Source organism: Phascolarctos cinereus, unplaced genomic scaffold (assembly GCF_003287225.1).
Source record: "Phascolarctos cinereus isolate Bilbo 61053 unplaced genomic scaffold, phaCin_HiC Scaffold_726;HRSCAF=1367, whole genome shotgun sequence".
Taxonomy (NCBI): Eukaryota; Metazoa; Chordata; class Mammalia; order Diprotodontia; family Phascolarctidae; genus Phascolarctos; species Phascolarctos cinereus.
This window is the reverse complement of record NW_027556098.1, coordinates 300,350,635-300,364,500: the sequence shown is the minus strand read 5'-3', so window position 1 is coordinate 300,364,500 and position 13,866 is coordinate 300,350,635. Positions and strand designations below refer to the sequence as shown.

The 13,866-nt window shown below is 37.4% G+C and overlaps 1 protein-coding gene across 1 annotated transcript in view; it reads right to left on the bottom strand.

Moving 5' to 3' along the window:
• Positions 1-13,866, bottom strand: part of DDX10 (DEAD-box helicase 10) — a 329,331-nt gene that overhangs the window by 284,342 nt on the left and 31,123 nt on the right. Inside the window, exons 7-9 of the mRNA XM_020996146.2 lie at positions 12,543-12,669; positions 11,260-11,422; positions 5,006-5,090 (exon numbers count right to left, since the gene is read on the bottom strand). Coding sequence (XP_020851805.1) covers positions 5,006-5,090; positions 11,260-11,422; positions 12,543-12,669 — 375 coding nt within the window. The remainder of the gene's footprint in view (positions 1-5,005; positions 5,091-11,259; positions 11,423-12,542; positions 12,670-13,866) is intronic.

Below are 13,866 nucleotides of genomic sequence, written 5' to 3'. Positions count from 1 at the left end.
AGGTAAGTGAACTTATCCACAGCATTCAAAATTTCTCCATTTGTTGTAACCCATGCTTCTACATACGGATGGTATGACGCTGGCTGGTAAAGAACCACTATTTTCTTGGTTTTAATTGTCAAGCCAAAATTAGTACAAGCAGCAGAGAACTGAACCATATAGTCTGTTGTGTTTTAGCCTCAGAGGCTCCACTGTGTGCACAATCATCTGCAAAAAAAAAAAGTTACACACCAACTCTCCCTCTACTTTACTCTTGGCTTGAAAACTTTTCAAGTTAAATAATTTACTGTCAGTGCAGTAGCTGACCTTGATGCCATCTTCATCCTTGTTGAAGGCATTTGACAACATTGCTGAAAACATCATACTAAAAAGCATGGGAGCAAGCGCACAGTCCTTCTTCACTCCATTGGTGACTGGGAAAGCGTAAGAACATTGTCCATTCTCCAGAACGTGTGTAAGCATGCCATTGTGGAACTGTCATAGAAAACTGAAGAACTTCTCCAGGCAACCAAATTTTGCCATGATCTTCCAAAAGACCTTATGACTGACAGAATCAAATGCCATGGTCACACTGATGAACACTGTGTATAAAACTGTTCTGCTCCTGGCATTTCTCCTGGAGCTGTTGAGCAGCAAACACCATACTGACCATTCCTCATGCCTTTCTGAAGCCACGTGGCTCTCAGGTAGATGACATCTTCCAGGTGAATGATTAGCCAATTAAGAAGGACTCTGCAAGAATTTTGCTAGTCATGACTAAGAGAAAACCCCTTCCCCCAACCCTGGTGATTGTCACAGGACAACTTATTTTATTTTCCTTTATACAAATGGACAATATAGGCATCCCTGATCTCCTGGGAGAAAACCTCCTCTTGCCATATAAACTGGAAGATTTCAGCCAGCTTTTATATGAGCAGTAGACCTCCTGTCTTGTAAATCTCAGCTGAAACTGAATTAACATTAGGCACTCTGCCACATAAGAGAAGCCTAATGGCATTCAAAACCTCTTCTTCAGTTGAAGTTTAGCTAGAGAAGGATTAACGTTAACCTGAAACAAACAGTCAATAGCTTCAGCACTGATTGATAAGTGTCTGTTGAGAACACTATAGAAATGTTTAGCCCATCTCTCTAGGATCATGTCTTTATCACTAATCAATGAAGCTCCATCAGTGTTAATTGGTTAAGATGTACCACAGGTCTTTGGCCCACCAACAGCCTTCAGGGCATCAAAAAACTGCTTTGCATTGTTGCTATCAGCATCTGCCTTCTTAATGAGCAAAGAACCCTGCATCTCTCTACGCTTTACTTGCACTTTACTTTTGATGGCATTAAACACTGCCTTCTTAGAGATGAACAAACTATCCTGCTGGTAAACAGTGTGGAGTTCTCATTTTTTACTTAGCAGCTTCTGAATTTCCCCATCATTTTCATCAAACCAATCTTGATGTTTGCAAATGTTCTGACCGTGATGAGTATATGTAGTGCTGTACATCAAATCTCTGAAAGCTGCCTACTCCTTTTCTGCTCCACTATGGCCTGTGTGTTGGCTCAACTTTCACTCCAAGTTAACAACAGAATGTTCACACACAGAGAAGTACTCTAATCTGTTGACATTAAGCTTTTTTTTTATGGTGCTGTGCATGATTATGTAGAGAAGAAGTCTGTGTTTCATACAAACACAAGTGTATATTAACATGCAACAAAAATAAACATTTGCTATACTGAATTCTTGTACATTTCTGTAAGTTGGCTTTTGGAGAAAGTAAAAAAGAAGTTGTGAGACTACATCAATGTTTGTGAGCAATGAAATTATGTTTTTAAAAAATACACTGATATTCTCTGTTCAAAATTTATTTATATTTAACTAAATAATTCTAAACTATGCATGAAAGCTGCTTTCAGGCTAAGTGGAAAGAAAGCAACAGGTGATGAGCCCAAGTCTCACAAAAACAGAAGAGTCTTACTTGCTATTAATAAACATTTCAAAATATATCAATTTTGCCAAGTATTATAACTACTGTTCAAATTAGTCTTCTGGTAATCATCTTGTTTCAAGGCTGCCACTTTTACTGAATGCAAACATAAGCTTGGAGAGGAAAAATCTATGATCAGTCTAGTGCTCTGCGCCATACATCACCTTTGTCACTCTCAAATCCTGTCTATCTCTCTCCTTACAATGATACAATCTATTAAATGCCAATCTTTGCTTTCAGGGTATATCCTCTATGTTTTACTGTGTTTAGGTAAATGGAAAATAGTGTTGGTGATGAGAAGGTCATGAGTCATACAAGTCTTCAGTAATAAGTGGCTGTTGCTTTTGCTTTTTCCAACTCCATTCCTCCCAAGGACTCCCTGCCATGTCTAACAGACTGTCCAGACTGTGCAGAGTTTCTGGAAAATATGGCAACTCAAAAGGACAAGTTTGGGGGACCCCTTAACACTACTCTGGCATTAAAGTCACTCAGAATTACAAGCTTGTCTTCTTTTGTCACATTGATGATGAGTCTCCAGGTCTTTACAAAAGTTTTCTTTGACCTCCTCAAGGTTTGTCATGGTGGAAGCATACACACTGATGATAGTGGCGTGGTGCTTTCCTACAAAAGGCAATTGCATTTTCATGGGCCTGTCCTTCACTCCTTTTGGGAGGACTACAAGCTTGTTGACTATATTAGTTCTGACTGTGAAACCTATGCCAGCTTCATGGCACATCCCCATTACTGAAGCCTTATTTCACTCAGGACTGCTATTTGGATGAAATATCTGCTGAGTTCTCTCACAACAAAAGCTATTCATCTTTCAGGTCTACTGGATCTCCACATTCCATATGCCAATATTCAAGACACATTAAAACTAGGAGAAATAAAAATCGTAAAACACAATGTGGTAAGAATGTAGGAAAATGGGTACACATTGCTGGTGACCCTGTAAAAGAGTTCCAACCTTTCTGGGGAGTAAAATAGCAACATGTAACAAAAGCTACAACTGTTTAAACACTGACTTGATTGTATGGGACAAGGGAGAATATACTCTTCAAGAAAATTACACAAACAGTATGTATACAGTGACTGCTATTGATATATAGACTGGATTAGAAGACTTCAGGGTGCCTTAATACTCAGAAATTCCAAGATTCTCTGATTACAATGTAATGTAAAAAACAATAATGCTACATTCCTAATACTGGGGGGAAATCCAGAACGATATGATTTAACATAAAGCTTAACTTCATAATTTAACATTGCCTCTTTTAATTCTGAGTAAGTTCTTGCCTTCTTTAATAAGTCTTTCCCAGCAACAAATCTTTAATCTGACAACCCCTAAGACTCACCCAATGACAAGAATTCTACTGAATTGTGTGCAAGCATTCTTTTTCAGAAAAAAGTGCAAGGTTGTCTGGCTACTCAGCAGGGTATACTATCAAGACTTTACAAAGAAGGATACCCCACCTAACGTTAATAACTAGTTCCCCACAACACACACCAGGCAAAGTGACATTAAAGGCCTGACTCCTAATAACATTGGAACAATGTTATAAAGAGTAGTTAGCCAAATGATGACAAAGCACTGTTTCATGGCCTCTTGCTAAGGTTTGTTAATGATGTTACTCTCAAATAAATAGTGCCAGAAAGATTTGCCTTCACAGTAAAACCCAATTAGTTTCATACTTCAGTAATTTAGAATTTATAAGTATTTCAACAGGAGCTCAGCTGAAATTTAGTAGTGTTTGGCAACTCCTTTTATTACAAATTCTACTTGGCATCTGAGACTCAGAACTAAAAAGTCAAAAGTGGGGATTCATGACCTACAGAACCTAGATTGCACAAAAGTAGTCGGGAGTTTGAAATCTATTCAAAAGATAACCAGTATTCCCATTTCTAGATGAAATGGAGAGTGGAACAGATTTTTCGAAAAGAATGTAATCTAATCCTAAAAAAAAAATTTAAGTTTTCTCCAACCACTGAAAACACATATATGAGGCAAAAACCTAAAAATATTCATATATTAATTAATAAGAATGACAGACATTTAAGCCACAAACACAAAAACTGTAGATAGGAGGTGCCTTCAAATCTGTTTCATATCAAAAGCAAGGAAAAGTCAAAATCTGAATAATGCAAACTAATAAAGAAAACAAATGGGATGGGGAGCTGTTTTGGCAACCAAGGGAATGTTTAAAATACCTTGTAAAAAAAAGGATTTAGCTGTAAAATTCTATTGTTTCATTTCCAAATCACCCTAATATTCTTTATAAATATCCATCTATATAATTAGTTTGCTCATTACAAATCATTTGTCTACTCATTAAAGAAACACTGCAGACCTCTGTCGAACCATATTTTGTTAGTTTACATACATATCAATATAGTATATTTTAAATAAATACACTTTTCATTTAGACCTTTCACTAAGTCAGAATAGCATTTCCTTGAACTAAGCCAAATTACTTAATATTGTTTGGCTCCATGCACCTCAGCAATGGGCCCTGGTCTAGAGGAACTTTCTACTCTGAAGAGGGAGAGAGAAGAGAGAGAACAGGGAAGAAAAGTGGATCTGTAACTTGATCCTATGAGCTTACAGAATTCCTAGCACCTCTACTATTTCCATTACAGGCTAAAAAGAGAAAACAGAAAACTATACTCACAGAGCTACATCTCTGATAAAAGGTTTAGAGGCAGGAAAAAGCTAAAATGTGTTTTAATTACTTTGCTTTTATTCATAACTTTCTACTCCCCAAATAGAACTAATAACCAATCCTTAGCTATAATGACATCCAGGAGCTTTTAAGCTACCATAGGATTCAGAGGTAAGAGAGAACTTAGAGAATAGCAACTTGTACAACACAATGCCAAACTAGTGAGTGCCTAAAGCTGGTTTGCTCCACTTAATTTGGATGCAGGTTTTTGGCTGGCCTTCTTGGGATATTCAGGAAGGGGGAGTGACTAACAGAATTTCTTTTATTTTCCAATCTGACAAAAAGGAGCAAAGAACTGAGATGAATACCCACCTGGCTGTTCTGCCTGCTCTATGGATATAGGTGTTGGCATCCTCTGGACAATCAAACTGAAGGACCCAATTCACAGCTGGAAAATCTGTGCAAGAAGAAATGTCAAGTTTTAAAAAATCACTTTTAAAATTGGTCCCTCAACACCATTTTTATTTAATAATGTGACTGTTCGAGAGGGCTCTCAGTCACATCATCCAAATGATGGGCATCATCTGCAAAATTCCAAAGACTAGTAGATAATTACAGTTCTCCCTCTTGTCGATATGAACTAAAATTAACATTACCTACGGTTTCTAAATAATAACAGTGCTCTGAACAGAATGTAATTTTACATGACATAAGGAAGACAAATGTCATATAGATAATAAAATTCCCTGATATTTAATGATTAAAATGAACAGGATGTGACCCAATTCTTGGAGACAACCCAATGAGCAATGAGATAAGCTTCTGAATTTGCATACAGGCCCACCAGTTAACAATCTACCCTCAGATTTTGCCTCACCTTTCTGCAACTAGGATTAACTAGTGCAAAGAGCATATCTCTGGCTGCTGAGCTTTCCCCTACTTCTCAAAGCAGACCTATTTGTGACAATGTAAAGTAGCCTTCCTTCAACAGTTTAGAGATTTTCTTTAAGACTTTCGGACCAATATTTATTCCCAGAATGGACTAACTACAAGGTAGGTACAATGTAGGTCCTACATACATCAAAATGATCTCCAAACCTTACAATCCATTCCAAAGAGTAAAATGTGATTTTGAAGAAATGGACAATAAGAAAAATGAGACTTGTAAAAGAGCAAAGAAAGGAGGACACTGGCCAAAAATCAGAAGGAAGTACACTTCATCATTCTGAACTCAGCTGTTCTGTTCTTGGCCACCCAGGAAATAATGACAAAAATTGATTTTTCAAGTCCAATAATTTTTCCTCCTCATATTCAAAAAGCAAACCAAATGAGTATTTTAATTGATTAGGTATTCAGTCCTATCCTAGAAGCTATAGAGACTATGGAAGTGTCTTGATCTGAAAACTGACCATTTAGTTCAGGAGACAAAATTAAAATGTATATGAAATAGTAAACAACAAGAAAGTATATAACTGAGAAGTAAATCGTGTGGCACAGACTTTTACAAGTTGTCCAGCATCTTCTAGGAAAGTTACAATGAATACTCCAAAGAAACAATCATGGGTACATTTTTTTCCTTTAAAAATTGTCAAATCCAGCCCCAGACACATAACACTTACTAGCTGTGTGACCCTGGGCAAGTCACTTAACCACATTGCCTAGCCAAAAAAATTAAATAAATAAATAAATAAAAATTATCAAAAAGACACCATTAAAATATGATCAGAGAATCATACTAGATGGAAGGGATCCTAAAGATAATTTAATCCTACCCTCAACATGAAGCATGAACATCTGCAATAAACCTTAGCCTAAAGTTCTCCAGTCATGGAGGGAAATTCCCCCAAAGAGGGCCCTGTTATATTTTTGTACAGCTCAGTTACAAAGTTCTTCTTTCTCAAAATCCACTTCCCTATAGCTTCTTGCTACGGATTCTAGTTCTACACCATAGATCCATATCAACTAACTAACTCCTCTTCCACATAACAGTCCTTTAAATAAATGAAGACAGTGATCAAGTCCCAGTCTAAATCTTCTATTCAAGCTAAATAGACTCAATTCAGGGCAAAGTCAAGATGGTGGAGTAAAGGCAGGGACCTGTCTGAGCTCTCCCCAAACTTCTCCAAATACCTGTAAAAAATGACTCTCAACAAGTCTAGGGCAGCAGAACCCACAAAAAGACAGAGTGAAACAAATTTCCAGCCCAAGACAACCTGGAAGGTCAAGAGGAAAGGTCTATTACACCAGGCTGAGAGAGAAGCACAGTCTAGTACAAGCCATGCCAGTGCAGACCAGGCCCTAGAAAACCTAGAAAAGGCCTAGAACAGCACTGTATCACTGGCAACAGTGGCAGTTTCCAGATTTCTCAGCCCACAGATGCCAAAGACAACTTAGAATGTCAGCAGGAAAGGTCTATCAGACCTGGGTGAGAAAGGAGTGCATTCCAGCCCAGGCACCACCAGCACAATCCCAGCCCCAGCAAACCAGGAGCAGGCCCTGGGAATGACTGAATCAGCAGCAGCAGCAGCAGCAGCAGCAGCAGCAGCAGCTCTCGTTCCACAGACAGTGAAGAGATAGAACGACTGGTCAGAAGGAGATTACACAGGTCTCCTTCCTAGCACTGAGAGAGGAATCTGTTGCTTTGTCCATACTTGGGTCTGGGTCCCAGTACTAGGTGGCAGTCCCAGAGCAAGGAGCACTAGCACAGCAGAGCTTTCAGCAGCACTGCAGAGGGGACACTCCTCACGGCTCCCAGGCCAGAGCACAGACCAGAAGAGGAGTAAATACCTCTCCTTAGATCAAACCACCTTGGAAGAAATGAAAGCTTACAGGTCCCTAGAAGTATCTCTGAAAACAGCTGCACAACACTCCTAAAGTTTACAACAGTATGCCCTCCACAATGGAAGCAGAGCCCCTTCCTTAACAAAGAGTTAAAAAGTCAAGAAACAGCCTGGGAAAATGAGCAAATAACAGAAAAAAACTCCGACAATGGAAACTTACTTTGGTGACAAGGAAGACCAAGTCAAAGCTCTTATATCCAATATCTTATATTCAAGAAAAATATGAATTGGCCTCAGGCCATGGAAGAGCTCAAAAACGATTTTGAAAATCAAGCAAGAGAAGTAGAAGAAAAACTGGGAAGAGAAATGAGTGATGGAAGAAAAAAATGAAAAACAAGCCAACAGCTTGCTAAAGAAGACCCAAAAAGATACTTTAGAAAATAACACCTTAAAAAATAGCCTAACCCAAATGGCAAAAGAGGTCCTCCAAAAAGCCAATGAGGAGAAGAATGCCTTAAAAGAGAAGAATTGGCCAAATGGAAAAGGAGATCCAAAAACTCACTGAAGAAAATAATTCCTTAAAAATTAGAACAGAGCAAATGGAAGCTAATGACTTTATGAGAAATCAAGACACTGTAAAACAAATCCAAAAGAATGAAAAATTAGAACACAATGTGAAATATCTCACTGGAAAAACAACTGACCCAGAAAAGAGATCGAGGAGAGAAAATTTTAAAATGACTGAACTACCTGAAAGCCATGATCAAAAGAAGAGCCTAGACATCATCTTTCAAGAAATTATTAAAAAATATATATATCAAGAAAAACTGCCCTGATATTCTAGAAGCAGAGGGTAAAATAGAAATCGAAAGAGTCTACCTCCTAAAACAGATCCCAAAATGAAAACTCCCAGGAATATTATAACCAAGTTCCAGAGTTCCCAGGTCAAGAAGAAAATATTGCAAGCAGCCAGAAAGAAATAAGTCAAGTATCATGAAGTCACAATCAGGATAACACAAGATTGAGCAGCTTCTACATTAAAGAACCAGAGGGCTTAGACTATGATATTCTGGAGGTCAAAGGAGCTAGGATTACAACCAAAAATCACCTACCCAGCAAAACTGAATATAATCCACGAGGGGAAAAAAATAGAAATTCAATGAGATAGAGGAATTTCATGTATCTTTAAAAAGAGACCAGAGCTAAATAGAAGATTTGACTTTCAAATACGAGACTCAAGAGAAGCATGAAAAGGTAAACAGGAAAGAGAAACCATAAGGGACTTATCAAAGTTAAACTATTTACATCCCTACATGGAAAGATGATATATGTAACTCCTAAGACCTTTCGCATTATTAGTGTAGTTAGAAGGAGTACATACAGACAGAGGGCACAGGTATAAGTTGAATAGGAAGGGATGATATCTAAAAACAAAATTAAGAGATGAGAGAGGAATGTACTGGGAGACAGGTTGAATAGGGCAAATTATCTCACATAAAAGAGGCAAGAAAAAGCTTTTATACTGAAGGGGAAGGAGGAGGGAAGTGAGAGGGAGTGAGTGAACATTACCCTCATCAGAACTGATTCAAAGAAGGAATAATATACACACTCAATTGGGTATAGAATCTATCTTACCCTACAGGAAAGTAAGGGAGGGCAGAACGAAGAGGCAGTAGTCAGAAGCAAAACACTTTTGAAAAGGGACAGGGTGAAAGGAGAGAGAGAATAGAATAAATGGGTGACAGGATAGGATGAGGGAAATACAGTTAGTCTCTCACAACATGATTATTATGGAAGTGTTTTGCATGAATACATATGTACAACCTATATTGAATTTCTTGCCTTCTCAATGAGGGTGGTGGGGTGGGAAGGGAGAGAATTTGGAACTCAAAATTTTAAAAACAAATGTTAAAATTGTTTTTACATGTAACTGTGAAAAAATAAAATACTTAACAAAAATAAATAACTAGATAGATAGATAGATAGATAGATAGATAGATAGATAGATAGATAGAGCCTATCCTCTCAATCATCACAAATGTGACATGTTTTCAAGCCCCTCACCTCACCACATCCTTCTCTGCATATATTTCAGTTTATCAAATGTCCCTCAAACTACAGGGGCAGAAGTATAAAAACATTTCATTTAATCTACAGGTCAAACTTTAGGCAATCCCGACCACCTTACAGAGGAAGATGTAATGAAAAATGCAGTGGATTTTAAGTGAGCGAACCCTAGATTCAAATGCAAGCACTTGAACTTACAGTAAGTAACTAGGGCATGCCACAGTCTTTCTGGGCCTCAGTTTCCTCATCTGCAAAATGAAGAGGTTGGAGCAGATGACCACTAGGCTGATTTCTTGCAGTGGGAAATCCTATGTAGAGGCTGGGCTGGGCGGCTACAGAGGGAACTTCCTACTCTCAGATTTGGTGACTAAATGATCTCTATTAAATGATGTCTAGCTCTACCTAGGGCAGCGAGGTGGCACAATGGATAGAATGCCAGGACTGGGGTCAAAAAGACCTGAGTTCAAATCTGGCCTCAGACATTTACTAGCTGTGTGACCCTAGGCAAGTCATTTAACCCTCTTTGCCTCAGTTTCCTCCTCTATAAAATGAACTGGAGAAGGAAATGGCAAATCACTCCAGTATCTTTGCCAAGAAAACTCAAAATGGATTCACAAAGAGTCAGACATGACTGAAAAACAATTAAACAACAGTACTAAGCATCTATCTGAATCTGGATCTGGAACAAGGGCAAGACTTCAGTAATGAATATAGCCCTCTAAGAAGGAAAAATAGTTGTCACAAAATGCATGCAGTAGAGCCCATATGCTTTATGTAGAAGAGTATGTAACTCAAAACCTTTTCTTTACTTGACACTTAACAGACAACTACCTTATTAACTGGTTTCTAAACCACAAAAGATGAGAAGGGCTTAGAAGGCAACACTAATACTGACAACAGAAAAGCTGGGAGAAAAAGAAGACAAAAAACAATTATAAAAAGCAGAGAGCATGGTAGTACAGAATCATTTAGTATGAACAGTTCTACACACTTCAATAGTGATACTAACAAAATTTTTGCTGCACAGCCCTGAGTACACTTCGGCATTCTATTACAATACAGTAACAGATGCTTGTCGTAACTACCCAGAGTCATTTTAAAAAAAGGTTAACTGGGGCAGCTAAGTGTTTCAATGGATAGAGGACCTGAGTTCAAATCTGGTCTCACACACTTGACACTTACTAGCTGTGTGACCCTGGGCAAGTCACCTAAACCCATTGCCTAGCCCAAAAAAGAAAAGAAAAAAAAGGTTAACTAAACACTCTACAAACCTTATGGTATTACATAAACATAAGCTAGTATTTTGAGGCATGTGGGAGAGTAGAGAGAACTTTGGACTTGTAAGATCTCTCCTACAACCTCATTATATGACTTCAGACAAGTCATCTGACCTCTTTCAATCTCAGTTTCTTCATACAATGAGGAAAGTTAATTAAACCAAGAGGTGGCAAACTACTGGCTGGATCTGGCATCCATAACTTGCTGTAGGTTACTGATCCCTTGATTAAGCTAAATTATCAGGTCAATATTAGGATCTAACAATCAGGCTAACACTGCAAAGCCCTTGAAGAAGCGAAAGACATGTAAAAAAGCACAAAAAACACAGAAGGCACAGATCTTATTTACTCATATTCTGTCTCCTATGAAATCAGAGGGCAGAAAAGTCATTCCAGTTTAATTCCCTGCTCATTTGAATTCTGGCTAGTTCTTTATAAGTAAGCAATGAACACTGTCATTTACTATGATCACATATACCTTTACAAACTGAAAGTTACCTACCTAGCCCCCTTGCTGCAATGTCAGTAGCAAACAGCACTGCAGATTTCTTGCGGACAAATTCATTATAGACTTCCATTCTTCTCATCTGCTGCTGTTTGCCATGGAGAGCAAGGACAGAAATACCTGGTCGTAGCCTGCAGAAGACTCGGAACAGATATTGAACCTACGAATGGATGAAAGAGTATTTAGCAACTATAAGAGTCTGGAACTTTACTTGACCCTGAGTATCACCAATTTCATTATCACTAAAACTTCAAACTTACCAACCTAAACAAAAATCGATACAAAAATAACAACAGAAATAAAGAAAAGGGCTCTTTCCATTTCATCTGAATGCTCCAGTGCATAAGCATGGTAAAAACCAACAAAGAAAATCTTTAAGACTTTCTCAGAGACCATCTCCTAAAAAATATGTTAAAAGAAAAATAGAAAAGGTCAGAAACTGAAACAGGTTCTAAAAACCTAAATGTATTTATATGTTAAAATTCTATGAGGTGGCACTAATGGAATCCTAAATATGAGACCTAGAACTAGCAGACCTTTCTTCTTGGGAATTTCAAGTTCTTTGCCTACCATCTCACAAGTATGAAACATCAGGAGGAGAGCTAGATGGTCTCTACTGTTAAGAAAAGTGCCTCACTCTAGGTCACACAGCAGGAACGAGAGTGCAATTATTTCTTTCTTTTAAATTAGGATGCCTTACTTAAAATCTAAAGGTAACTGTTAAATATCCAAATTCACAAGAGCATTTGTTTAATGCTTGTATCCAACGCTTCCCCCAGGGTCATGTTTTTTCATAATGCTACATTAGACAAAATATACTAAGTCTAAATTAACTTGAGGGCATGGGGGTTGGTGGAGAAAAACATGTAGTATTGAGTGACTCAGAAAGCAAATAATTATAACTAATATTTTGTGAGAATAAATTTCTTTAAAAGCTTTCACTTTTATTACTTTATTTACAGTATGGTATACCAGAAAGAACAATGACAAATGAAAAGAGCCTCAATACTTCCAGTCCCTCCTTTGAAACTTACTAATCACATGACCTCAAACAAGTTATTTTTCTTCTCTATGCTATAAAACAAAGCAGCTGTATTAGGTAGTTTTAAGAGTTCTAACAGATGGACAACTACCACCCCTAGTTTCCTAAAGAGGAAGCTGAGACAAAAATTCCTACAACTGTACCCACTAAATGAAATGTTGAAACAGCTTTGGTTCTTCAAATATAGAAAGAATACAACAAAGATTGACTTAGAAGGGAAAAAAAAGAGAAAGTGTACCTCTTTACAACTGGCAAAGAACACGATACTCTTCTTTTTCAGATGGCTCCTCAGGAAGGAATAAAGCACACTGATTTTTTGGTGCAGCTCACAAATAATATAGTTCTGGTCCAAAGTGGCTGGAGTACTAATAGAATTAAGGAGAGAAATGCAATTAACAGCTCCCATAGGATAAATATAAAAATCTAGACCTAAGGAACAATCTTTACTCCATTGCAATGGTTCTTTAGTATCTTAAAACAAATTCTAACAGAAATAAGTTCCATTGTTCCTCACCCCAGACTTCTAGAAAAATTAGTTCTCTCCTAAGCAATACTATGTCCAGAAAACACCTAGAATGATTCTTTCTTCTAGGGAAGGGGAAAAATTCTTTAAAGCCTAAATTTTAAATACAAATAAATTAGATTGATAAAAATCAAACTCTGCTCTCAATTCAAAAGTAATATTCAAAACCCCTTTTACCCCAAAACTATTATGTTTTTAAGAAAGCACTGATAGGACTATTTGTACTTATAACAATATGAAAGGAAACCTGCTGATGAATTCTTTCACTATGTGCTCTCTGATGTATGCAACAGCTTCAAAAGGTTCTAAATTACTGTCTTAAATTATTTCATAAAAATAGAATGAACAGAAAATGACTGTCTACAATGCCTCCCTTAAAAGGTTCTTAAATACAAATTTTGCATACTGTGTTAACCGAGTTGTTCATAACAAATTCTTTAAAGAAAAAAATTTAGTATTGACATTAAGCATAATCCCCACAGCATCTATTTACTCAAGCTGCCTCCAGTGAGTAGATTTAAAATCATAATGTACTAAAAGTCATTATTGTAACCAGCAGCTCTGTAAGCTATCTTACACATTTATTATTCTGTTTCACTTTCGGGTACAATACTGCTTGTACCTAATTCTCCATTATTAGGTGATAAGGGACGGGGTCATACAAACAAATGAAATTCAACAATAACATCAAAATCTTCCATGTTTCAACCATCTTCCAAACTAAAGCTTTTTGAGAACTACTAATAATCAATCAATCCACAAGCATTTATTAAGCATATATGTTAGCACTCTGGATATAAAGACAAGAGACAGATTACAGTCTCCCCTTTTCTCCTCTCTTTAACCACCATCTGGTAGAAACACAAATGAGTTTTTAAAGAGGCCAAAGAGGAAGCAACAAGAAGGAAAAAGAGAAGTAAAGAGCACAGATGACCACTCACAAAAATCAAGTTAATTAACCTGAGAATTCCAAAGGCTCTTTCCTAACACAGCATCACAAAACATATTGTGGGTTAAGCAGTTAAGGTAAGGGGAGACC